The sequence below is a fragment of the Sus scrofa genome, chromosome 14 (assembly GCF_000003025.6).
Source record: "Sus scrofa isolate TJ Tabasco breed Duroc chromosome 14, Sscrofa11.1, whole genome shotgun sequence".
Lineage (NCBI taxonomy): Eukaryota > Metazoa > Chordata > Mammalia > Artiodactyla > Suidae > Sus > Sus scrofa.
Genome location: NC_010456.5, coordinates 109,527,937 through 109,553,686, shown reverse-complemented (window position 1 = coordinate 109,553,686; position 25,750 = coordinate 109,527,937). Strand labels below are relative to the sequence as shown.

The 25,750-nt window shown below is 37.5% G+C and overlaps 1 protein-coding gene across 4 annotated transcripts in view; it reads right to left on the bottom strand.

Moving 5' to 3' along the window:
* R3HCC1L (R3H domain and coiled-coil containing 1 like) overlaps nt 1–25,750 on the bottom strand; it is an 85,239-nt gene that overhangs the window by 15,657 nt on the left and 43,832 nt on the right. Inside the window, exons 1-4 of one of the 4 annotated variants that reach the window (XM_005671376.3) lie at nt 14,271–14,618; nt 4,825–4,881; nt 3,395–3,469; nt 1,332–1,507 (exon numbers count right to left, since the gene is read on the bottom strand). In XM_005671376.3, coding sequence (XP_005671433.1) covers nt 1,332–1,507; nt 3,395–3,469; nt 4,825–4,863 — 290 coding nt within the window. In that variant the 5' untranslated portion in view covers nt 4,864–4,881; nt 14,271–14,618. Of the gene's footprint in view, nt 1–1,331; nt 1,508–3,394; nt 3,470–4,824; nt 4,882–14,270; nt 16,086–25,750 lie in introns of those variants that run through there. The other 3 variants (XM_021074446.1, XM_001929141.7, XM_021074445.1) reach the window with 3 other exon arrangements.

Sequence of the window (25,750 nt, the reverse complement as noted above, 5' to 3'; positions counted from 1 at the left end):
GGAGGAGAAACACAAAGCTACACCATACTGAAAATGCACAATACCAAAAGACACAGAGAAAGCATTAAGATCACCCTGTGCAAAAAGACAGATTACACTCAGAAGCAACAGTTGTGGGAGTTCCTGCTGTGCAACAGCAGGTTTACAGAACCAAGTCCATCTCTGGTAGCGGCACAGGTTTGATCCCCTGCCCAGAGCAGTGAGTTAAGGATTAGGTGTCGCTGCAGCTGCAGCATAGGTTGCAGCTGCAGCGCAGATTCAATCCCTGGCCTGGGAACTTCCATATGCCACAGTGCAGCCAAAACAAAGAAACAAACAAAAAACAAAAAAACAAACAAAAAAAGAAGCAATGATTAGACTTTCAGCTGGCTTCTCATTCTACACAAAGAAAAGCTAAGAGAGAGCAGAATAAAATCTTCAAGTTTCTGAGAGAAATAACTGCCAACCTAAGATTCCATACCCAGCAAAAACATCTTTCAAGAATGAAGCTGAAATAATGCCATCAAGAAACAACAAAAACAAAACCCAAGTAAGTGTGTTGCTAAAAGACTGATTCTAATTTAAATGCTAAAAACCATGTTCCATGCAGGAGAAAAAAAGATTTCAAATGCAAGATATGAAATGCAAGAAGGTATAAATGAAGAATACAGAAGGCAGATGAATCTGAATGCTGAATATATAAAACAATAATAATATCAAATGGAGTTTAAAAAGAAAAAATTAGAAAGAATCAACATACTAAATCACAATAGCATTATTACTTAGAGGTGGGGGAAACACCAGAATGGAATTGGGGAATGGAGTTAAAAACCCTTTGAGTGTTTTGAGAAAGTGTAAAAATATTACCTTTAGCCACTGATAAATTAAACATGCATTCTGTAATTTCTAAAGTAACTACCAAATAATAGAAACAGTATTATTTCCCAAAAATACGGAATTAGAAAAAATACCTCATCAATCCAAAAGAAGGCAAGAAAGAAGAGAAAAAGATGGGACAAGTAAACACACACAAAAAGATGGCAGGCGTACATCCAAATACATCAATAACTATAATAAATATAAATGGACTAAATGCACTATGAAAACAGATTCTGATGACACTATTGATGACAATCTTCTTAAATGCTGAAATGGGGTCTAGAAGGACTCTTTAGCATTTTTAAGGAATTCAGAAGAAGAACGGTTTGATACAGAAGATTTCTAATGGGCTTGAAAAAGACAATAAAGTTGATGCTAAAGTAAACAACAGGGAATAGGAAAACAAAAGAGAGGATTTTTCAGAAGACACTCATCCCACCTTCCTTAACATCCAATCATTCGCAAATACTTACTGATAACTGCAGAAAACCCGTAGGAGATCTTCGGTACGAAATTCTTGGGGGAAATCATAAATTTCAATGACATGTGCGAATTCACAATCACTGAGGTCAGTATCAGGAACTTCATGGTTGTAATAATCGAATCTAGGTTCCTGGATGCTTTCTCTATTCGTCATATTCCCTGATAACTAGGGAGGAGGAAGCATATATGTGACTGTTACATCAAGCCAGAGCATTATAAAATATCCCCCGATACACAAACAATCCTCCTCTTTGTCTCCATGTTCCTATTCCTCAACCTTTTACATTGTCTCTGTATTAATACTGCTCATGAAGACAATAATGACTAGTGTCTCTCACCCAGTTTATATTACACATGTGGAATACTTGAAAAGGTGTTGAAATTCCAGCAAAGACGGGCACTGCACGGAACTTAACTTGCGCCTATCAACCAGTGTGTGAGAAAGTATAGGATGATTAATGTGGTGAGTTACAAATGACACATCTTAGAAAATGAATTTCAGAAAACAGCTGAAGAGGTGAATTAATAACATTCATTTTATTTAAGCTTATTGATCACACATAGTTTCTTTTCTGAAATTGAAAAACAAAACAAAGTTAAAAAAATGAAAACTTTGTTCAAGTCTACCTTCTGCTGAATGTCGCTTACTTAACAAATACAAGTGGTACAAGTAATTAAAGTTCCCTAGCATGAGAGCTACCTAAGGGGATTCCCACACAGTAGGTTAATAAAAGAATTAATTGTTATGAAGAATACTTAAAATTCTATGAAAAAACTGAAGGCTATTGACTCTTTCACACTGGAAGCAGGAGAATGGAAAGTGGCAGCAAAGCCATGACAGTCATTTTATCATTCACCTGTTATAAAATGTAGAGGCTGGTAGTGACCACCCAAAGCCTTCGGAACAACAACAACAAAACCTGGGAGTTCCCATCGTGGCGCAGTGGCTAAGGAATCTGACTAGGAACCATGAGGTTGTGGGTTTGATCCCTGGCCTCGCTCAGTGGGTTAAGGATCCGGTGTTGCTGTGAGCTGTGGTGTAGGTCACAGATACGGCTTGGATCTGGCATTGCTGTGGCTGTGGCATAGGTTGGCAGCTACAGCTCCGACTGGACCCCTAGCCTGGGAACCTCCATATGCTGTGGGATCGGCCTTAGAAAAGGCAAAAAAACAAAAACAAAACAAAAAACAAAAACCCTGTCTTTTTCTATCAAAAATCCAATTAGAGTCCTTCAAGCTTTCTCTCTTTCATACTGTGCCTCTTTTCTCATCAAATGAGGAAATGAGAATTTGCATTAAATGCCAAGGATGTATCTCCTTTCCATAGAGAAGTAGAAAAAAAATTTAAGAATTTTATTTGGGAGAGAGGGAAGGAGGAAGGTGATTTAGCAAAATTAACAAAAATGTTTGTCTACTGCACTGCCTCTAGTTTCTCTCTCCACTAAGCTTCAGTTTTATATCTTAAAAAATGGAAATGATAATAACAGTATCTTAAATGTATGAACTAAATGAGATGATGCAGTAAGTGCCTAGTATACTACCTGGCACCTAAGTATTCAATAAATTCAACCTACTTTAAACAAATTTTAACTAGGTGCTATATCTGCTACAAGTCAAGCACCATGTCATCTCCACCCCACTTAGGATGCCGAAAACAGGAAGAGAATATTCCCCATGCTATAACAATGAGAAAAGACCGACTGATCTATAGAATCATAACTTCCTTGAGTTTACCAGACAGCTGAGCATGCAAGTAAACTGAAATCCACAGGCTGACAAGTCCCTCCAAAGAGAAGCAGAACACATACACGGTTTTACCTCTGGCACACCATGGGAAGAAGTGGCCACCACACAAGTGGGCAAGAAGGTATCAGCTAAACGTTTAATGAATGTTCAAAAGCCTAGAGCGGACTAGTGTATCAGTTTAGGATAACTGAGAGCCAGAGAGGAGGAGGGAAGTCTGCAATCACTTGCAAGTCCACCCTTATGCCAGTGCCACACTGTCTTGATTACTGTTACAAGTTTTGAAATCAGGAAGTTTAAGTCTTCCTACTTTGTTCTTTCTCAACATCATTTTGTCTGAGTCCCCTGCATTTCCATGTGAATCTGAGGAACAGCCTGTCAATATCTGCAAAAAAAATAAATAAATAAAGGGCAACTGGGATTGAGTTGGATGTATTAATCAATTTGGGAAGTATCTTAACAATATTAAAGAAAATGAACATAGGCTGGGATGTCTGTTTAGGTCTTATTTAATTTCTTCTTAAAATGTTTTGTAGTTTTCAGAGTACAAGTTTTACATTTCTTTTGTTAAATTTGTTTCTAACTTCTTTATACTGCTGTAAGTGGAACCATTTTCTTCATTTAATTTTTGAAATTCTGGCACTGATTTTTTGAATTACTCTGCAAAAATAAAACAAACTGCTGCATGTCCATGCATTTAAAAACTAGGGCTAAATAATGCATTGTGAGAAATAAATAATACATGACTATAAAAAACCTTGAAACAGAAATAATAACTGATTATAAAGACAAAAGGAAAGTTTACAAACAACCCAGCAAATAACTTTGAGTTATGAATCACAGATATTTTAGGATTTATTCCAGTGGCCTGTCTTGCTATTTACAAAGCATAAGTGAAAACCGGACATCCCTTCATATGCATAACCAGCTTCCACAAACCATCCAGCTAAGTTAAAATTATCTTCCCCAAGGTGAGGGCTTTAGCATAGTTATAGCCTAGTAATCTGGTCTTGAAAACAAGTCTATAAAATAGTACCTGACTGGCTATAACATAATTGTCTGATTCTTATTGTAGAGGGGAAAAAAGAGGGTACAGACAGAAGGTCAACTAGGCATGGATCAGTGAGCTTTTTATTTTTTGTTTGATCCTCGGTTCTTCAAGGTACAAAAGGAGAAACAAAAAGTTCTGAAGTCACAAGTTAATCTCTACAGACAAAAAATTAAAAATATGCCTTGTTGTTTTGGAATAAGGTTATATTTATATCTCTGTCAGATGGGCGTGTTAGATGGGCTGTCATTGCTATCCTGATTACAAAGATGGAGAATTGCATCCCAGAGAAACGAAAGAATATCCCTAAAGTTACAAATCAAATTACTGACAAAGTCTGAATCATAACTCAGGTCTCCTGACTGCTGGTCCACTATTCCTTCCAGAACATGTTCCTTACAGGGAACAGAATCAAAGCCAGTGACCACATCAATGTTCATGACAAGTAATTTCCTCTGATTAAGGATTTTGGACAGAAGCTGTTCTTGGAGGAAGGAAGGGAGTGACTGAGAGAGGGTCAACGGCAAAGGTGAAAAGACAACTCAGGGGTGATTTCTTTCCAGTCCTATACTCAAGACAGCATATAGTTTACAGATTAAACTTCCCCAAATACTGCTTTGATCATAATATTCCATTGATCAAAAATCTTCAATGGCTATATTTAAAGCTCCTATAACCTGGCCTCAACCTACCTGTTTTTGGCAGAATGATAGCCTCTCAAAAGATGTCATGTCCTAAGGTCCCTCCACCTACGAATACGATAAATGGCAAAGGAGAATAAAGATAACAGGTAGAATTAAATTTGCTAATTAGACGACTTTAAAATAGATTATCCTGGATTATCTAGGTGGGCCCAATATAATCATAATGGTCCTTAAAAGCAGAATTGTTTCAGAGACAAATGAATCAGTATGTCAAAGTGATGGAATATGAGAAAGACTGGCCATTGCTAACTCTGAAGACAGAAAAGGGCTATAAGAAGCTGAAAAAGGCAAGAAAATGGATTCTCCCCTAGAGTCTCCAGAAAGGAACACACACCCCTGCCAACACCCTAATTTTAGTCAAATGAGATCTATTTTGGACTTCTGACTTTCACAACTGTAAGACATTAAATTTGTGTTGTTTTAAGACACTAGTTTGTGGTAATTTATTACGGCAGTAACAGTGTATTACAGCAGTTAACAGTGTAACAGGTTATATATATAAACCTTTCTAGCATTATATCATATCATGCCTTAAAACACACTGCATTCCAACCGAAGATAACACTCACTATGCCTAAACACATCCTGCTTCTTCCTGCCTATTGCTCTGGTCACATTACTTTTGGTCACATTTATAATCTGACTTTTCCTCTATACTTCTACAGCATTTACCTCATCTGCATTACTTTTATAATACTCACTGCATAACACATCTATATTACAGTTAGACCTCTCTCTTCTTCTTCTTCTTCTTCTTTTTTTTTTTTTTTTTTGTCTTTTGTCTTTTAAGGGCTGCACCCACGGCATATGGAGGTTCCCAGGTTAGGGATCTAATCAGAGCTGTGGCTGCCGGCCTATGCCTCAGCCACGCCAGATCTGAGCCGTGTCTGCGACCTACACCACAGCTCACGGCAACGCCAGATCCTTAACCCATTGAGCAAGGCCAGGGATCAAACCCACAACCTCATGGTTCCTAGTCGGATTCGTTTCCACTGTGCCATGATGGGAACTCCTGTCTCTTCTTTTAACCTTAACCTGACCCCATGCCACCCATCCAACAAACATTTAATGTATGTTTAACATATTAGAAAAAGAACTTGAACAAAGAATTTTACTACACAATAAAGATATAAGAATAAAGAAGGTATTACCAGTAGGTAGAGGATAATGAACTTTGCTTAACTCTTCTTCACTGCTCAAGCAAAGAAATTATACAGAGAAAAGTACCATAGGCAGAAGTGTGCAAAGGCATGCAAGGACTGTTGAATACATCAAACAGTTCAGTGTGGTTACACTGAATAACATGTGCACTTGAAGGATGCTTGGGCCTGTGTCCTCCCAAAAGTCATGAGTTAAAGCCATAGTCTCCAGTACCTTAGAATACAACTGTATTTAGAGATAATGTCTTTACAGAGGTATTGTTAAAAAGGGACAGACCCTAATCTGAATGGTGTCTATAAGAGGAAATTTGGACAGACACACAGAGGGAAGACCATGTGAAGACACAGGGAGAAGACGGCCATCTCCAAACCAAGGAGAGAGGTCTCAGGAAAAAAACAACCTTGCTGACACCTTGATCTTGGACTCCTAGCCTCCAGAATCATGAGAAAACAAATTTCTGTGGTACTCTGCCATAGAGAGTCTAGCATACTGTGCTGGCACCTGGAAAGAATGGTTGTTGTTTCCTCATCAACATTCAATTCTCTAATTCAACTACAAGGGACATGTCATATTTATCCCTATAGTCCCTTACTGGACACAATGTCTTGCACAAACTAGGCACTGAAAAAACACTTGTGGAATGAACAAAATGTACATGCCACAAGTTAATTACTTTGTCCAAATGCATGCTTATCAAGACCGATTCTAGATAGAGCCCTGACAAATAAGAATTTCATTTATGCAACTTATATTTCTTAAATGATTCTGGATGGCATTCTGAAATTTTGGGGAAAATGACACTTTTTTTCTTTTCCCTTTACCAATAAATTTAAATTGCTCTGATTATATAATCATGCAGAAAATCCAATGTGATAAATTATAAAAGGAAAACAACAAGAACAAAAATTCAATATAGATCATCTAAACTTCTGATAGTGACAAATTAAAGGACCTAAATCTGTGAACATTCTGTACTTTTTACAAGCTGCTCTCATAGCCTGGAATGCCTTGTCTGTTCCTGATCCTTCCTCTAAGATCGAGCTTCAATCTTTATCTCCTCCTGAAGCTTCCACTATTAACTCCATTTTGATGGTTTCTCCATTCCCTACACTACTGTATCATAAAACTAGGAAGTTGGACATATACCATATTTTATCAATCCACATTTTGATAAAATCCAATATTTTATCAAATACACATTTTTACATTTGAACATCTCCAACATCAGTATACAACTTATAATTATGCATATTGACACGGCTTTCCTGCATATGCATGAGCACCAAAAGCACCGGTACCAACATTTGCAGAAAGGTTGTGATGGTTAGCAGTGCAGAAGAAATCTGGATATAAGAATAGCTCTATACAAGTGCAAAGATGGCTTAAGAATCCAGCAACAATGACATCTGCTTCTTTTATGTATTCTTTTAAGAAATCTATATCATTAAAATTCTTTATGGTACAGAAGATAACAGAATAGAAAAAGCATCAATATCAATGACAGAGTCAAGAAATTATTAGAAAAGTTGGACTATAAACACAAAGTTCGGAGGTTCCTGCCACAACTCAGTGGAATCAAACCTCACTAGTACCCATGAGGACACAGGTTCAGTCCCTGGCCTTGCTCAGTGGTTTAAGGATCCAGCATTGTTGTGAGCTGTGGGTCGCAGACATGGCTCAGATCTGGCGTTGCTGTGACTGTGGCGTAGGCCAGTGGCTGCAGCTCCAATTTGACCCCTAGAGCCTGGGAACCTCCATATGCCATGGGTATGCCCCTAAAAAGACATTAAATAAATAAATAAACACAAAGTTTTAGGAAATCATAACCAATTTATTTCACCTATATTTTTATTATATAAGAAATGATATGTGATAAAAATTTATGTCTAAATCTAAAAGAGCTCCTTCAAGATGTAGAAAAGAAACATTCTAAATGGTAATAATAAGCATTGTATAAAAGTTTAATTTCTTCTTAGTGATAGATAAAATGATATATTTCACAATCAATGGCATTTTTAACTCAACAAAACAATACTCCTTTATTTTTTTCTAGTCATTTCTAAGAATAAGTCTCCTCAGCTTGCTCCGTAAGACTATAAACTCTTTAAACATTGTTATCCTACTCTTTTATCCCTCACATCACCAATATTAGAGCTGAGGAAAGAACAGCTGTATCATGTCTATTGACTGGATGAGACCTTTAGGTAGAGGCAAAGGCTTACTGTCATAGAAAGAGCCCAGGGTTAGAAACCAGGAGATTCGGATTCTAGTGCCAACACTGGCACTAATCTTAGCTAGGTCAATAACAACCTTTCAGGGCCTCAGGTACCTTATCTATAAAGCAAGAAGGCTAGACAACATTATGTTACAGGTCCCTTTCAATGCTAACATTCCACTTTTTTAAAAAGACATGTACAGTTCTATCTCTGGTTAAAGTTCAAGTTCCTAGTCCTTATCAATCAAGAGATGTGTTATAATTGACTCTGATCTTATTTAGCTGGAATAAGAACATTTCTGTAGGCTTTTTTTTTTTTTTTTTTTGGTCTTTTTAGGGCCATACCCGCAGCATGTGGAGGTTCCCAGGCTAGGGGTCGAATCCAAGCTGCAGCTGTGCCTATGGTACAGCCACAGCAATGCCAGATCCAAGCCAGTCTGTGACCTACACCACAGCTCACAACAACGCTGGATCTGTAGCCCTCTGAGCAAGGCCAGGGATCAAACCTGCATCCTCATGGATGCTAGTCAGGTTCGTTTCTGCTAAGCCATGATGGGGGAACTCCTCTGTAGGTACTTTTAATTAAACACAAACATAAAACACCACTTTAAGCTAGTTGTGGCTATAATAAATTTAAATACTGGGGGTATCAGGAGGCTATAAGGACATGGACAACAGAGACCTGACCAGGAATCAGTGGTGTTACTGTGGTTGCTTCAAATGCCACAATGTCTATTTACATAATTATTTACTGAATTAACCCACATAATCAAATCCCAATTATGCAGGTTAAGTCATTCAAGCTCTTTGTTTCTATTTTCTCTTCCAGTGTTATCTTGCAACTATTTAACTGATTAACTCATTTTCTATTGAAGAAAATAAAATCTATTATTTACTATAAACTTTGATAAATCAAAAAGATTTGACTGGAAAGCAGACTCAAGATATAAACAAGGAGTTCCTGTCGTGGCGCAGTGGTTAACGAATCCGACTAGGAACAATGAGGTTGCGGGTTCGGTCCCTGCCCTTGCTCAGTGGGTTAGGGATCTGGCGTTGCTGTGAGCTGTGATGTAGGTTGCAGACGCGGCTCGGATCCCATGTTGCTGTGGCCCTGGCGTAGACTGGTGGCTATGGCTCCGATTAGACCCCTAGCCTGGGAACCTCCATATGCCGCGGGAGTGGCCCAAGAAATGGCAAAAAGACCAAAAAAAAAAAGATATAAACAAAAAATAAGGTTTTGGGGTTATCTGGATTCGATTTTATTTAAGGTATTCATTATCACAGAAAACTGAGAATAACAGCCAAGAATTTTTTATGTTGGTCCATGGTAATGTGAATAAATCGAAAGCTAGAATTAAAATGTCTCGCCAATCTAACTTCCTATCTTTGGCACATCGGGAATAACACTATTTTTTGTAAGTATTTAAAGTCTTTTCAAACTTTTCATGGTGTAAGTTTGAACACATCCAAAAAGAGTTCCCTAAAAAGATAATAAAACTACGGTGTATAATATTCAGCATAAGTTACAGTTCCCAGTCCTTTTCTATACTGCTTTGGGCATAAATCCCTTACAACAGTAGAAGGATAAATTTAAAGTTCTAAACTCTACATTTTATATATTAAATATAAAATGTATATAATGTCTTCAGTGGTGTTCCTATCTGCAAATAAAATTATCTAATATATCTGGGCTATACGTCCAACTAACCTTTTCAAGAAACCAAGGCCAGAAATGCAAACTTTGACTTCATAAAACTTATAACAAAGAATGAGTAAAATGCCAGTCAAGGTGTCATCTAAAGATTTCTTTAGAATATGTTATCGGCGACATCTCAATGTCTCTGATTATCATCAGTGAGAGAAATCCATCGCCCATACGTTTGGATTAAGGCATGATAAAAGAAAGGGTAAAAATGAATAAGACAGGAGAAAATGAGAAGGGCAAAAGGAAATAAAAAAGAAAGCTGCAATATGAGGCATATTATAGTGTCCCAACAATTAATCAGATCATCACTTACTGACCCTACTGCCAGAGGACAAATTTGCAAGTTCTAGTTTCCTCTAATGAATATATGCATAATGAATATAATGAATATATGGACAGGGACCAAGTGAATATCCTGAACCAATATGGACCTGGCTCCCATTCAGACGGTACTGAAAGGTAATTATGGCAGACTGATGCTGGCATTCTTGGGAAGACGCTATACAGATCCACTGAACAGTGAAAACACTGTAGTAGATTAAATTTATAGTCAAGAGGGGAGGAAGACCTCTCAAGCAGGGAGAGGTATCAGGATTGCCTCTTCTTGGCATGACTGGAAAGACTAGATGGAGAGCTACCACTGATGAAGTATGACTGTGAAGTACCCCCAGAAAGAATATGGTCTGGGAATGAAGGGTTAGTAATCCTCTACAGCAAAAGGAAACTCTTACCTAAATATTTATCCCTAAAAATAAACCTCAAGGCCAGAAATGGTCAGTGAAGGGACCAGATGCCAGTGTCTATCAACATCAATGCTATGTTGCTGGCATCTTACTGACTCTTACTGATAGGTTTGCTAACCAGTACAGGAGGCAGTAGGGGAAGCTTTATCTAGACAATAATTCCTGTGTTCTTGTACCAAGATCTCAAAGGGTTAAAAGAAGTCATGCCTTGGAGTTCCTGTCGTGGCTCAGTGGTTAATGAATCTAAGAACCGTGAAGTTGCAGGTTCAATCCCTGGCCTCGCTCAGTGGGTTAAGGATCTGGCATTGCCGTGAGCTGTGGTGTAAGTTGCAGACTCGGCTGGAATCCCGTGTGGCTGTGGCTCTGGCGTAGACCGGCAGCAACAGCTCCGATTAGCCTGGGAACCTCCATAAGCCGCTCAGGTGTGGCCCTGGAAAAGGGGAAAAAAAAAAAAAGTCATGCCAACATCCTTTTCTTTATCAACTGTCAACTTCAATTTCTGGGCATCACATACCACAGTTTTAGGAGACTGATCTCTGGAGATTCATCAAGCATTGCAGTTCTGGGAGCTCAATAGTGACCTACCTATGTTCTCTATCCCCTTCAGGCAGTTTTCGAAGTTCAAACGTCAAAGGAAACTGCTTTACATGCCAGTGGTGACCACACCCTGCTCTAGAGCATCCCTCTCTACCTATTAGAAGTAGTAAGCATACCTCTAAGGTTAGCCATTGTCAACAAACCAACAGGCCAGCTGGGAAAAGAGCCAAAAATCTTTGGTTGGAAAGTTTTCAAGGTAGGCAGACGCTCTGGTTTAGCCTTTAATAAAGTACATTTGGAATCACATAAATAATAAATTAGGAGTAACAGTCACCAAAGGGCTATCAATGTTACTGGATTTGTGACATCTTTTAATAGTAGTTATTATTATTACATCTTCTAAAACCCAAAGCACATGAGACAACAGCTTGAAGTTGGGTCCACTACCAGCATTCTCGATCCAACTTTTTTCTTGCTCTCTATCCTCCTGTTTCAACATAGACCCCAGTTCCTACCAAGCACCTCAAAAGATATCCTAACACAATATCCAGGCACTGGTTTTTTTTTCAGCTGAAACCACCACCTGCTTCGTTTTCTTGTTGTTGCCAGCTTTAGGTCATGCTAGTATCCCTTTGGCTATGTTACTGTGCTCCTCAAAAGACTTAGCTGCCTAAATTCTTTTGCACCTATTCTAAACAATGTTAAGATCTGAAAAAGAGTTGCACATCTGAAGCTCCCTCCCAATACAGAAGCCATATCCCTAAGCTACTACACAGAATGCAAGTCTAACAGCAATGATATTTTGAAAGTTCACAGAGGCTACCCTAAAAAGATAGAGAAGGAGTTCCCTGGTGGCTCAGTGGGTTAAGGATCCCACATTTTCACTGCTGTGGCTTGGGTCACTGCAGTGGCATGGGTTCAGTCCCTGGCCTGGGAACTTCTATATGCCATGGGCACAGCCAAAAAAAAACAAAAACAAAAAAACAAGGCAGAAAGCAACTCCGTCCCACTGCCTATATCCATTTAGTAAGTATTTATTGAGTCCTACCATGTTTAAAGGGCTCTGTGTCCCGTGACCTTTTATAGGAAGCTGTTCTTTCTTTCCTATGCACACCTGTGCTCTCTTACCCCCTCAAGTGGTCCCCATGCCAATTCCAGAGAACTCTGCTTCCTTCCCCAGACTAAAGCCTTTTCCCAGTGCTTGGATCCTTAATTTTAATCTCCCTATATTCACCTAATTTCCCACATTATTAGTGGGTCTTAACCTGTTTTGGGTCTAAAACCTCTGCTGAGAGGTGTTTTTCTAATTATGAGCTAATAGACACCTCTAGTTACCACACTCACATTTTGATATACATTTAACTTGCCTCTGAGCACTGGTTCTCACTTAATGTGCATTAGGATCACTTAAAAATCTAGTAAACATACAGACTACTGGGCTAGAGAGTTTGCATTTCTAACAAGTTCCCAAGTGATGCTCATGCTGCTGCTCCAGGGACCATACTTGGGGAACCATCACCTTTGAAAATCTGATTAAAGTTATGAAGCACCTCACATACATATCAAGTTGTGCATGCAGTTTCAAAGGGTTCGTGGATATTAATTGGTAGATATCTTCTGCTCTACATTTCTTTCTAAGGAATGTTTAAGACCTACTGTTACTGTTTCCTAGTTGACCAAAAGAAGTACTAAATAACTATGGTACAAGTGTATGTACAAACATCTTAAAAATAAGGATGAACTGCTTGGTATTGCACAGTGGTTCTGTCCAATGGGCTGCCCTCTTCAGTCTCACATGTCTCTTTTATACGGACTTGTGATTATTTTCCTGTATTTCTGGTTCAACTCAGAAACAAAAGACTCATCACTTACTACTTAAAAGGCTCTACAGAATCAATCAAACAAAACTATTTTATAGGTGAGGAAGCAGTCTCATAGAAAGAAAATAAATATTGGATTAAGACAGAAGTATACTGAAATCCCGATTCTGACTTTCCTAAAGATACAACCAACCACCTTCAATTTCCTCATTTATAAAACTGGAGGTTTTATAGGGAAATCATTTTTTCCCCTTCCAGGCAAAGGTTATAGGAACTCACTGTAAGGAATAAAAGGTGGAATGGTTCTACTACACAAAATCAATGATTCTTATTTATGGTAAGAAATGTAAATGCTGGATAGAGAGTATCTAAAAATTTTAAAAATGAGAAGATTTAACTAAATGATTTCTAAAATGCCTTGAACATTACCTAACTGGTATTATTTTCTATATGTACTCAACTATCATTTATTCTTCAGCATAAATTTCTTAAAAAAACCACCGTACCTTCATTTTACCCCTCCCTTACCTCTACAGTGTCTAACAACATTCCAACATCTGCTGGAAAAATAAAATAAACACGAATAATAAATTATTCTCCTCTCCTCAAATAAGTTGGTGTAAAATACATCTTGTCAACACAGAAAAGCCCTTTGGAAGAAGCTTCCATCTGTATTTTTTTCAACAGTTAGCCAGAGTCCATTTAAATAGCCAGAATCCATTAAATTCATCTTTAATCCAGTCAATAAGATCTCTCAGAATTTGCCTATTATAGATACAGTTCAATGCCATATGTTTCATTTATTTATTTATTTTGGTCTTTTTGCCATTTCTAGGGCCACACCCACGGCATATGGAGGTTCCCAGGCAAGGGGTCTAATCGGAACTGTTGCTGCCGGCCTAAGCCAGAGGCACAGCAACGTGGGATCCGAGCAGAATCTGCGACCTACACCACAGCTCATGACAACACCAGATCCTTAACCCACTGAGCATGGCCAGGGATCAAACCCAAAACCTCATGGTTCCTAGTCAGATTCGTTTCTGTTGCGCCACAACAGGAACTCCATTTTATTTTTTAAAGATCTATCAGATATTCTTTTCTCAATCTACAATCCTATCAGTTTGTTGCACAAATCCTTATCCCGGATATGAGAGAATGTGCGAATGTTCAAAAATTCTATCAAAATTACCCGCCAAATCCTAGGCTCTATAAATCAATAAACCAAGTACTAAGCAACTTCTACTAAAACATACCTCTTGCAGAAGATGTGGATCCAGGCAGTCGCCGTCATCATTAAACATAGACTCCCAACTCTCCTCACTAGGAGTGCTTCCTTCTGTGTGAGACATTTCCGTTGCTTTCAGGTTCATGGAGGTTTCCATAGATATTGATTCCATATCAGGAAAGGATACACCAAATTCTATATTCTCTGAGTCCTCTTCTGTTTTGAACTCTTCAGCGTTTTTAGTTCATGCAATGCCTCAGTTACATCACCAGTACAATCTAGATCACTGCCCAAGGCACTGTCTGAAAGTACTTTTGTCCCATTTAACATACTGAGTTCAGAGTCCAAAAATGTGTTACAATTGCTACCAGCAATCTTCTTTATAGGTAAGGAAGAAGCACAATCTGACAAACTTTCTATCAACTTTCCTGTTGACTCTGTGAAACTAGATGAAATATTCTCAACATAAATATCTGAGCAAGCAGTCAGGCTGCTGCTATTTTCAGTGTCATTCCCACTTTTAGCTACATGAAGAGGGGCTGTATCTACATCATTTCTAAATAGTCTGAGAAACTACTTGTGTCGCTACAGGCCTCATCAGCTACTCTAGCTGCAACTAAACAAGGGCTGCCTACAGTTATTTGATCAGATATGATATCTGTAATGTTCATCATACATGCCTTATTGGTAATGTCACCTACACTCTTAGTCCCATTATCTGTGTATGTTTCATGAGCAAGGACAGATGTATCAGAAGATTCATGCTTTACACATAACTCATCAGCAGTGCCATCATTCTCCTCACATTCCCTAATCACTGCTGGATCAAAAACGCCATTCGTCTTCTCTAAATTGCTAACTTTAGTCATTTGATGGGAGATATGACCCATAGTCTCAGGAATGGAATCTACAGTTCTCTGACTCAAGATGAAATCTGTACTGTTGGCCGTATCACTAACATTCTCAGCATTAAAGTCTCCATGATTCTGATCAATGATACCATCTGGACTTCCAGGAAGAGAATCAGTGGTGAGGCCTCCACTGCTGAGCTTCAACATTCCACCTGATGTTTGCATGGCTTGTACAATTCCACAGTCAGAGCTTGGTTTTACTGATGCAATCACACTCTCAGGTTTCAACACAGAACTTTCTCCAGGAAACTGGGATACTATCTCCGTGACCTTGGCATCAGTTTCAATTCTGCTTTCCAAATCTCTGTCTTCAGATGTTTCCCCACTTACTTTGCGCCTACTGAAATCACAGAATTCCATATTTTGGAATGGTTTGTTTGAAAGCTGAGCCTCATTGATTTCTGAACAAGACTGAGATAGAAGCAACCTCTCATGTCCTGACACATCTGTGATTTTAACCTCTGAACACTCTATAGCTGCCTTCTTTGGTTTAAAACATCTTTGCAAAGGTACACTACATATAATCCCAGGATTTGAGACTCTTTGCTGATGTCCTTGGGATAACAGTTCGTTGGATTCGGTGACTGCCTTCTTAGTACAAACCCTATTTTTATTTCTTCCTTGAAGGCATGTGTCTTTTTTAAATTTTGTTGAGGATTTCTTCCCTTCCCTATGATTGTGCTCCTTTTTATCAGGATTAATACTTAGTCTCTGAGCCTCACGTTTGTCTCTAAAGACCTTCTTTTGGGAGACAGAATCTTCCTTTTGTTCTTCTTTCACCATGGAGTTAGGTGGGCCACAGCTTTTGCCCTCATCACCTGATTTGAGTAGTACTATGCCCCTTCGAGCTTTGGGTACATAAAGCGCCATGTCAGGCCTTCTGGCTCGAACTCTGCATCTCTCTGTTTCTTGCTGCATGGCACCACTTCAATCTGCAAGAAAAAAAAAAGGATGATTCAATTACCTAAACTAATTACAATGTATTGAACCAAGAGATTTTTAAATACTAGGTAGAGGGCTTCCTAATCCATCCTATAGAAACCCACAAGTTAAAAAAAAAAGCAAAAGCTAAAATAATTAATGCAATCAGGTAAGCAACTAAGGAGAGTAAGTTCCAAAATAACTCATAAGCTTGTGAATTTTATCCACATGGCCTCTTTCCTCCACCTTCCAAGTTCTCTCTACTTTTTTTTAACAAATAGCCTTGTCTTTAGCTGAATTAAAACAGATTATTAAAGAAGTGATCACAGGCTATCAGATACTCATAAAACCATCTTATCACAATTTACACTGACGAACATATTCAAGGAGGACCCCTAAAAGCACATTTGTCCAACATAAATATATATACATAAATACGATTTTAAGAGTAACATATGAACAGGAGTAACAAATGTGGGCTAGAAAATGAGACAACTACAAACAGGTACTACTTTCTGGATGACAATGCTTGTAAACTATGATCTTTAAGAAAGAAAATAGGTAGTGGGAAAGAGGAAGTTATTCTACTAACACTATTTAAGTAAGTGATCTACTGTAAATTCTTCTCCCTCATGGTACCAAGAAAATGGGTCTGGGTAGGACAAAGGAGGGTGGCGACCAAGCAATGCAATGAGACAACTCACTGGTAACTCCCTAACAACCTCTACTGTGGTTAGTCAATGGAATTTAACCAAGGTTAAATAAACCTTTGTCTCCTATCTAGAAAATACAGGGAAATGTACTAAACAACTTCATGGTGAGTTATGCTTTGAATTTTCAAAATAATATTGTGAAACAGTCCAGAGCAAAGAGAGTAAGAAGGTCCTACACCTAGCAAAGAAACACCCACATATACTCAGAAGCACCCACTGTTAGTATTTCACCATGTATCTTTCAAAGGAAAAAGATAATAAGAGGGAAAGGCCCTCATCAGGGCTAACAAATCCTGTCCACTCTATTCTAGATCCCTAAAATTTCACCTGGTGAGAATACTTCCTCGGTGAAGAAATTCCACTTTCATGGCACAAGCTATTTTCTTTTCAGATGGGTAATTACCATAGCCTGCTCATCAAGTGTCCCCAGTGAGCCACCTGTCCCTTTTTGCTTTTGATGTTCTAGTTACCATCTAGCTCATTGTTCTTCATGGATTTTCTATCTTTCCATTTGTGGAAGATTATGACTTGAACATTTAGCCCTACCAGGATCTTTTAGAAGTGCCTATTTTATATTTCATTGGAGGGGATGCCACAGACACAGTCTAGATCTCAGCAAAGCATCTGACAAAATACATCAAGATGAAGCATAAGATGGTAAAATGTGGGCTACTAAGAACTGGTAGGTGGACTCACACCAAAAATAATGATAAGGGGTAGAGGAGAATTTAGAGAAAGTTATTTAAAAGAAAATTATGTCCCCACTGCCCTTTAAAATTCAACATTTTAAATAATAATTTGGATATAAGCAATAAACACTAAATGTTTATCAAATCTGCAAATGACACAACAGTGACATGACTAATAAAACACCAAGAAAGATAATATTACAATTTAACACCATTTCTATAATCTGGAAAGCCATGCTGAAGGCAACATGAAGAATAATGAATACATAACAAAGATCTATTTTGGGTTAAGAAAAAAAAATCAAACAACATAGAAGAAAATGTATAATTTGCAAAAAAAAAAAAAAAAAAAAAAAGAAAGAAAGAAACTAAGGGTTTTTACTTCATCAAAGCCGATAAAAGCCAAAAGATAATATAGCAAGGCAAATATAGTCATTACAAAGTCAAGAAAACATACCACACAATGTATGGTTAAAGGAACTAAAGGTATACTTCTTGCCCAGAGAGGTCTAAATGAAAACATCCCAGCTACCCTTAGGCTGGCTGCTCTACAGGGTTGGTTGTTCTGTATTTCTCCAGAAGTCAGTTACCAGAACTAATTGGTAGAAATGAAAGGAAAACAAAGTTTAGTTCAATATAAGAACTCTTTAGTGTCCTCTTTTTTTAATTAAAAATTTAATTAAAATTCTTTTTTTAATTAAAAAAATGTTTTTAGGGCCACACGTGAGGCATATGGAAGTTCCCAGGCTAGGAGCCGAACTAGAGATGCAACTGTGGGCCTACACCACAGCCACAGCCATATGGGATCCAAGCTGCATCTGCAACCTACACCACAGCTCATGGCAATGCCAGATACTCAACCTACTGAACGAGGCCAAGGACTGAACCCACATTCTCATGGATACTAGTCAGGTTCGTTACCACTGAGCCACAACAGGAACTCCCTCAACTCTAAATTCTGATTCTATTTGTCACCAACAGTAGACACATACCAAAGGCTTCAAATTTAAAATTATTTTGTGCTACAGCAAATGGCTTTTAAAACGCTACCTTTCTTTTTTTCTTAGTTAATGCCCACATGTCATCATGATATGAATTTCGAAAGCTGAATAACCATAAATAAATTATCTATTTCCTACCAAAACAATGAACTCAATTTATTCCATGACCATCACTCTGCTGGTAAAGATTTAGCAACCGGCTTTCCAAGTGTAGTTTAGAATACTGGTTAATATTTTCATTTACATCAATGATGCCACTGATGTGAATGATGTGACTTCTTTGCTGAAGTGGATAATCATTTTTGGATGAAGGAACATATCCTCAATTTTTTGAGCTATGCACAATATGCTAAAGACATGGCACTTTTGGAAGTCTGCATTATTAGCATTTCTCCATCACTTTGTCTAGACAATCAATAAGCAAACCCTGATTTACGGCACTTGCTGATCTTGTGGTATAAATATTGCTACCATGAGTGATATCAACCTATCAGCGTGCTATCACTGAACCTGGAGTTGGGAAAAGATACACAGTAGCACATCATGATGTGATGTTTCAACCATAAAGGTAAACTATACATAAATAACTTCAAGAGCACAGATCAAAGTAAAATGTAGTTAAAGAATTAGGAAGTGATGAATTTTAGATATTCATTAACTTTTTATAAATGCCATTTATTTAATAATGAGCTATATAATTTAATTTTTAACAATGAATATGTTTAATAACCTGTTTGCAAAATTCCTAAACTTTTTATCAGTCAGCCCTCACACTAGTAGGAGATACTCCAATACACCACCATCGGCTGTGACAATTTTTTCTTAATAACACAGACACACAGAAAAGAAAAGTATCCCCATCCTACGGACTTTTAAGATAACGCCAATTCAATTTAGAGCCATGTTGTGTTTTTATAAATTTGTTTTGCAACTACAGGTATGAAAGGTCTTTAAGGAGTTCCCGTGGTGGCTCAGTGGTTAATGGATCTGACTAGGAACCATGAGGTTGCGGGTTTGATCCCTGGCCTTGCTCAGTGGGTTAAGGATCCGGTGTTGCCATGAGCTGTGGTGTAGTTCACAGACACGCTCAGATCTGGCGTTGCTGTGGCTGTGGCGAATGCTGGTGGCTACAGCTCCGACTGGACCCTAGCCCAGGAACCTCCATTTGCCGTGGGTGCGGCCCTAGAAAAAGCAAAAAGACAAAAAAAAAAAAAAAAAAAAAAAAAAAAAAAGATCTTTAACACTGGAAAAAGGGTACCTATCACATACAATTTTTTTTTTTTTTTTTTGTCTTTTTGTCTTTTTGCTATTTCTTTGGGCCGCTCCTGCAGCATATGGAGGTTTCCAGGCTAGGGGTCCAACTGGAGCTGTAGCCACTGGCCTACGCCAGAGCCACAGCAACGTGGGATCCGAGCCGCGTCTGCAACCTACACCACAGCTCACAGCAACGCCGGATCCTTAACCCACTGAGCAAGGCCAGGGACCAAACCTGCAACCTCATGGTTCCTAGTCGGATTCGTTAACCACTGAGCCATGACGGGAACTCCCCACGTACAATTTTTTTAAATGTACCCTGGATAAAAATTTTCCCACCCAGGTATTTACTAATAGCACTTGATATTTTCTTTCTCTCTTAACACAATTTTCACTTTTTGACAATGCTCCAAGTGCTTTTATCAGACCAATGTGTTTCTTATGCAGAGAAATCAGTTATTTGGGGTATATTTTGCAGCTAATTTATCCTGAAATGGCCATCGGCATGCAATTCTGTTCAAAATTACATTTTCTAAAGGGGGTAAAAATTCAAATTCCTTTACAATGGTGGGCCGTTAATTGCCAATATACTCCTTTAAAAAACTTTGGGCCAAATCATTTTTTCTATACTATGCTTTTGAACACTGGTTACATGTGAGCACCTATCCAATTGCTTCTACAGTTTCAAATTCTCCTTGAGAGAAAATATCAGTAACTTTCTCTCAGTACCTCTCTGATCCAACTTCATGAGTGAGTGAACTAGAAGAGCAAAACAAATCAAGCTTTTATATTTTCATAACAGAATGTCAATGCTGTTTGTCCACATTTGGTATCTAAAACATATGGATCCTTGTTCACGCAACAATACAGAATACTGGGACTTAAGGTACTTACTGGATAATTCATCCATAAATTGATCTGATCCAGAACTTACCAAAGACTCGCTTGAGACATCAGGTACTTGAGAGAAACTGCCTAATGGACATGTTAACTATTCAGTCTTCCAAAACCAAATTCTCTAAGCTTTATCACTTTGTTAGCTCATTAGAATACATCTTAACTGTACCATATTATTTTGTCTTAACTTTTTCATTTGGAAATAATTTCAAATTTAAAGATAAGTTACAAAAATAAAAATCCAACAAAGAGGGAGTTCCCTTTGTGGCCCAGCAGTAACAAGCCCGACTATCCATGAGGATACAGGTTTGATCCCTGGCCTTACTCAGTGGGTTAAGGATCTGGCATTGCCATGAGCTGTGGTGGTGGACGTGGCTTGGATCCCGTGTTGCTAAGGCTGCAGCTGCAGCTTTGCTTCGACCCTAGCCTGGGAAATTCCACATGCCACATATATTTCCTATAAACAGGCATACTCTCTTACATAATTATAATAGTTATAAGGTCAGCAAATTTAACATAGATACTTTTATCACATCTAACATAAGTACTCCAGATGTGCTAGTTGACTTAGTAATGTCCTTCATAGCACATTTTCCTAATACTGAATCCAGTTTAGAATCAGCTAATACATTTAGATACCACATCTCTTTAACCTCCTACATTCTAGAACGTTTTTGCAGCTTTCCACTGTCTGATAAATGATAGACCATCCCTCATTTAAGGTTTATCTGATGTTTCCTCATGATTAGACGGAGGTTACACATTCTCACCATGAAAAGTACATAAGTGGTCATGTGTCCTTCTCAGGGCGTCACGTCTGGAGGCGCATGATTTCTACCTGTTCTTCAATGCTCATCTTAATTTTGATCATCCGGTCAGGGTATTATGCAATTTCCCTACTGTGCAGTTACCGTGCATTTTCTCACATGCAACTAATAAGCAGTTTGTAGAGTAACACTTTAAAGGCATACAAATATCCTGCTCATCATCAAAATTCCCCCCTAGATTTAGCATCCACTAATGATTCTCATCTGATCCGATCTTTATTTTGATGGCTACAAAATGATGATTTTTCCATCATTCCAAGTCCCTTTACATTTACCAGTCAATCCTTGGGATTTTTCTGAAAGCAAAATTAAACCATCATAGCTAACCATAGAAGCTAAGATTCTCTAATGAAGATTCAATGTTAAAATCTTAGCTTTCATAGTTGGTCAACACAGGAAACATCCAGCTGAAAAACACTTTCTAACTGTTGTAAATCATAATCGAAAGTCTCCTTCTTGTCCATATGTCCCATTTATAAAAAATAGGGGGAAAAAAACGACATCTCTCAGACAAAGTTAAATGGTCCCTGTAATAAAGCATAATGTGTTCCTTTCCACTCTTTTGCAGAAAATACAGAATTAAGTTTGATGTTCAAACACAATTAATCCATCCCAGGTGTATGGTGATATTTACTTCTCGTAGTTAAAGCCATCTCAAATTTCTTTGGGAGCCAAGGCACACTTAATTAACATATGTTAATAAAGAGAAATGTGAGGGCATAGAAGGAAAACACTTTTTGAGGAAATATTTTGATAATGTATTTATTTCCTATTTTCATTTTAGTTTTGATAAAATCAGTATCCAAATACCACACGCTGCATTCATTAGTCTTTTAGAGTTTTTGTTTTCCTATCTTGCCATTCATTTGTTGAAGAAATGGGTTATATGTCCCATAGAATTTTGCTGATTGTTTTCTTACAACATTAATAAGTTCTTATATATAACCTCTGTACCTCCTAAAAAGTGGTTGATCTCAAGACTTGACAGAATTTGGGTTTAATTTTTTATAGCAAGAATATGTGACAAGAATATATGGTTCTATGAATTTCCTTCTGGATCCCATCAGATAATCAATTAATGTCTGATTATCTCCTTTTAATAACACAATGATCAGTGGGTTCAAGTACTATCAGCCTGAACCATCCACTTTAAAGTTCCCTATCAGTATTTTACCCAATTGTTTTAGTAGCCTTTAGTGAATACTACCAAGATATACTGTTTCATTAGGGTTTGCAAGGTGATGACATTCTAATTCTGGCATTCATTATGTGTGTATTAGCTAGAAGTCTTTTATAGTGAACTTTCCCTCAACTATTCTGTGATTCTGAGGTACAGTTTATGTAAACAAGACAATATTTGATTATTTATTTACCAGTTTCTGAATGAACTGATCCCATGAGCAACATTTTGTTGTTGATTTTAACAAAACAAAAAATCTCATAGATTGTCACTTATTTTGTTTCAATCCATTTTAATAATTACTTTTCTTGAAGTTCAAATTATCTTTGGCCAATGGCAGCCCCTTGGAGGTCCTGTTTGCACAAACCCAAGTTTCACGTGTGTCTCTTGCAAACAGTATATAACTGAATTATGAATTCTTTACCCACCAATGTCAATCTTTTGTCTGAAAATATCTTTACATTGCTCCCATTCTTTAATGGATTTTGACTTCTATTGCTACTGTTAAGACATCTGTTTGTCAGATGAGTTTGAGTTCCTGTTGAAGCTCAGTGGTAACAAACTCCATGAGAATGCAGGTTCAATTCCTGGCCTCACTCAGTGGCTTATGGATCTGGCATTGCCGTAAGCTGCGGTATAGGTCACAGACATGGCTCAGATCCTAGTTGCTGTGGCTGAGGCAGAGGCCTGCATCTGCAGCCCCGGTTTGACCCCTAGCCTAGGAACTTCCATATGCCGTACCTATAGCCCTGAAAAGCAAAAAAAAAAAAAAAAAAAGGACATCTGTTTGCTGTTTGTCACTGCTTTGTAAGTAATATATCTCTTTTCTCTCTGATGATTCTCAAGACATTCTCTTATGTATATGGCGTTCTCAAATGTCTACTATGTGTTTTAAGTTTGTGTTCAGTATTATTTACTAGTTTGCAGTTTATCTTATCCAATCAGTTTTTTAATTTTAATGATTAGTTTTATTATAGAAGCCCTATTTATACCTCGTCCTGCCCCTGATCTCAGGTTTTTTAATAGTTTTGTTGTTCTTATATTTGTTTTTTCCTTTTATCTGTAATCTTTTTTTTTTTTTCCTTCTTCTTCTTCTTTTTACCACCACACCCACGGCATATGGAAGTTCCCAGGCTAGGGGTTGAATTGGAGCAGCAGCTGCAGCCCTACCACAGACACAGCAACACAGATCCAAGCCACATATGTGACCTACACTGCAGCTTGCAGCAACACCATATCCTTAGCTCACTGAGCAAAGCCAGGGATCAAACCCGCATCCTCAGAGAAACAATGTTGGGTCCTTAACCTACTGAGCTACAACAGAAGCTCCTCTTTAATCATTTCTAACATTTCTGTTTTTTTATTTAATGTTTATTATTATAATTGTGGTATTTACTTTTAAAATAACTTCATGATTAGTTTTAATTTTTATAATCATGAACATTAAATATTTATTATGTAATAGTTCATTTTCTGAAATTCCTGAAGATTTAATTGTTTTCTCTTATGTCTCTTTTTCTTAATGTGCTGCCTTTTTTTTTTTTCTTTCTTTTGGTAATTTTGGGTAGTGAGCTCAACATCAGTGATCTGTCTGACTTTATCAATGGGAATTCCATACAGTCAGACTACAAGTACTTCTTTATGGAGCAGTTTTGCATTGATGTTAAATTTTTAGTTTGAAGTTTTCTGAACAAGGCAATAAGTATAAATATTACACAAACCCAGATGAGAGTGAAACAGTAGCTACACAATCACAGGAAACTTCTCCCCTCACCCTCTCACTCAGAACCCAGGTAAAAACAGACAAGCCTCCTTATTTTCTTTCTGTAACACTATTTTTTTTTTCTCATCTACACTTTGAATGAAGGTATAATATTTTGAGATTTAAGGCTTTAGGGGGTGAACTCAACTTCAAGTCATCTCTCCCAGGCCCAATGTCTCCACTCTTATTTCCCACATGGCTATTAAAATCCGAGCCTCTTAGTTGTCAAAAAACATCAACATTAGTAAAATAAAAAAAAAAAAAATAAACTGTAAACAATCTAAATAGGGGAACTTTCTTAAAATTATGGCCTACTTACACAATGGGCTGATATCCAAAACATAATACTAAGTGAAAAAAGAAAACTACAATCCAACGTTTTTTTTTTGCACAAGTGTGTATACATGAGTGTGCAATCAAGTATAGGCTGTGTGGCTCCCGGGTTAGAATCCCAGCCCCACACTTGACTAGCACTTGTCTCAGACAAATTACTTAACTTTATCATGGCCAAGTTACCACTCTAAGCCTTAGTTTACTCAAAGTATAAAAGAAGGATAACAACGGACTTATTTCATAGACACAAAGAACACTTTAATTAAATAATGCATATATAGAAATTTGCCAGTCATATTAAAAGTCTTAATAAAGTTAGCTATTATTTAAATGGGCAGTTGAGTTCCTTAGGTTAGAAGTTTACATAAGGAATCAAAAGTCCTTATTATACAATAATATTCAAAATGTGCCTTTGATTACCTATAAAATCCACATCTACCTGAACTAACATCTACTGCAACTATGTATCCTGGCTTTGCCCATCAACCTCTAATAGCCTAATGTTTTAAACATCCAATAATATAAAGTAAACATAACACAACCCAATTGTAAAGTGAAAATACAAATCTTGAAAAGATTGAAGGATTTCATGAAGTCTATGAAAATAATACTGAAGTACTCATCTCATAGCAAAACCCTTGTGGAATGAAGATCTGGCAGAATCAAACCAGTGAACAACTGAAGGGAAACTTTAACAAGGATGATGACACAACAGGAATTGGGAAAGAAAATGTCAAGGGATTGAGAAGAATCCCCTGAAAAATTGCTAAAGCTCTCAATAGCTTTGGTTAAACTGAAGCTCTAATCTAATCTATATGATAAATACTAAGAAAATCAAAAAAAGTAAAGGATGCTATCAGACTGTCACAATTTCAGTGAAAAAAATTATACCAAGAAAGTGCTTATATCATCCTCGGTCAATTATAAATATTAGCACAGCTCTAACTACAACCTAAATTTTATTAAATATGTGGTAAAATAAACATTTTCATGCCAGAAAATTGTCCCTAACAACTTTTT